Raw genomic sequence first — 1365 nt, 5'->3', positions numbered from 1 at the left:
CGCAAGCTGGAACTGTGGTTCCTGGCAGAGTCCCCAGGGCCTGTGACAGACAGAGCCGGGCGCAGAAATCTTCGGATTCCCTAGTTTAAATGTTCGAAAACCGCCTTCACTTTCTCTTTGACCTCGAAGGACCCTGCCAACCAGGGCGGAGTCCGGGTCTCCCCAGCGCCTGGCCCACGCCCCCTCTAGGACCAAGCGCCCCTAGGATCCCCTCCCTAGCCCGCATCCCCCAGCTCTTGGAGAGGGGTCAGGGATGGGGCGCGCCCGGGGGTCGAGGGGGACTGCTCGCGGGGTGCTGGGGCGCAGGGAGGGACCAGGGCGCGGTGGGCTGGCCCCCGGCATGGGGGTGGCTGGGCCTCTGCAAGGATGGTGGGGCCGGTTGGGGGCGTGGCGTGGCCGGATAGGGGGCGGGGCCGGATAAGGGGCGTGGCGTGGCCGGATAGGGGGCGGGGCGTGGCCGGATAGGGGGCGGGGCTCCCCCCAGGCAGCTGGCGTCCTAGTCCCTGCGGTGGCATCTGGCCCCGCCGGCTCCACCGAACTCTCTCAGCCCGCCAGGTGCGGACGCCTCCGCTTTTGGAAGCTGCTGGGCCGCCGGGTCCTGAGCACCTCCGGTGGAGAGGAAGGCCGGGGGGACCTCACCCCGAGTGCCCGCAGGGGGACGCCGGGCCATGGCGGACGTGCTGGGCGGCCGCCACCTGCTGACCCGCGACGGCGCGGCGGTGGAGGCGGAGGCGGCGCTGCAGAACAAGGTGGTGGCGCTGTACTTCGCCGCCCGCCGCTGCGCGCCCTCCCGCGACTTCACGCCGTTGCTCTGCGCCTTCTACACCGAGCTGGTGGCCGAGGGCCGGCCCCCCGCGCCCTTCGAGGTGGTCTTCGTGTCGGCCGACGGCAGCGCCCAGGAGATGCGGGACTTCATGCGGGAGCTGCACGGCGCCTGGCTGGCGCTGCCCTTCCACGACCCCTACCGCCAGTGAGTGCGCCCCGGTGCCGCCCGCGCCCTTGGGACCCCGCACCCCGTCCCGCCCACCCTGTCTCCAGCCTCCGCTTTGGCTTCCCGCCGGGGACCTGGTAGCCGGGAGGGCGGGAGGCGGGGAGCAACCGCCTTCCAAGGTCTGGGGCTCCGGGAATCTTCATTTTCCCTAAAGCTCTGGTGCTGTCTATTGGCTCCAAATGACACCCACATCTGCAATGGGACCCGCAGCCCCGCTGGCCCGCCTCGGGGAGTCGTCCTACCGGTCAGTGACCAGGATGAGGCACAGGGAGAAATCGCCTCCACAAGCCGAGTCTGCAGAGCAGGAGAAGGGAGGGTGGAGTGCCCGTCCCGTCGGAACTGGGGGCGAGGGGCCGGGCGGTGGTGCACCTGGT

At 71.1% G+C, this 1365-nt stretch overlaps 1 protein-coding gene across 1 annotated transcript; it reads left to right on the top strand.

The window, feature by feature from the left end:
* Positions 1-498: 498 nt before the first annotated feature.
* NXNL2 (nucleoredoxin like 2) lies at positions 499-1072 on the top strand. Its single transcript, XM_060200805.1, has 2 exons — positions 499-970; positions 1039-1072. The coding sequence occupies exons 1-2, from the start codon at positions 669-671 to the stop codon at positions 1070-1072; spliced, it is 336 nt and encodes a 111-aa protein (XP_060056788.1). The 5' UTR covers positions 499-668.
* Positions 1073-1365: the final 293 nt, after the last annotated feature.

Source organism: Erinaceus europaeus, chromosome 10 (assembly GCF_950295315.1).
Source record: "Erinaceus europaeus chromosome 10, mEriEur2.1, whole genome shotgun sequence".
Taxonomy (NCBI): domain Eukaryota; kingdom Metazoa; phylum Chordata; class Mammalia; order Eulipotyphla; family Erinaceidae; genus Erinaceus; species Erinaceus europaeus.
This window is presented reverse-complemented; position numbering and strand designations above follow the sequence as displayed.

Coding starts and splice junctions, on each gene's coding strand:
- NXNL2 (XM_060200805.1), top strand. CDS start 669: ATGGCGGACGTGCTGGGCGGCCGCCACCTGCTGACCCGCGACGGCGCG. Junction 971..1,038: donor TTCCACGACCCCTACCGCCA/GTGAGTGCGCCC, acceptor CCCTGTCTCCAG/CCTCCGCTTTGGCTTCCCGC.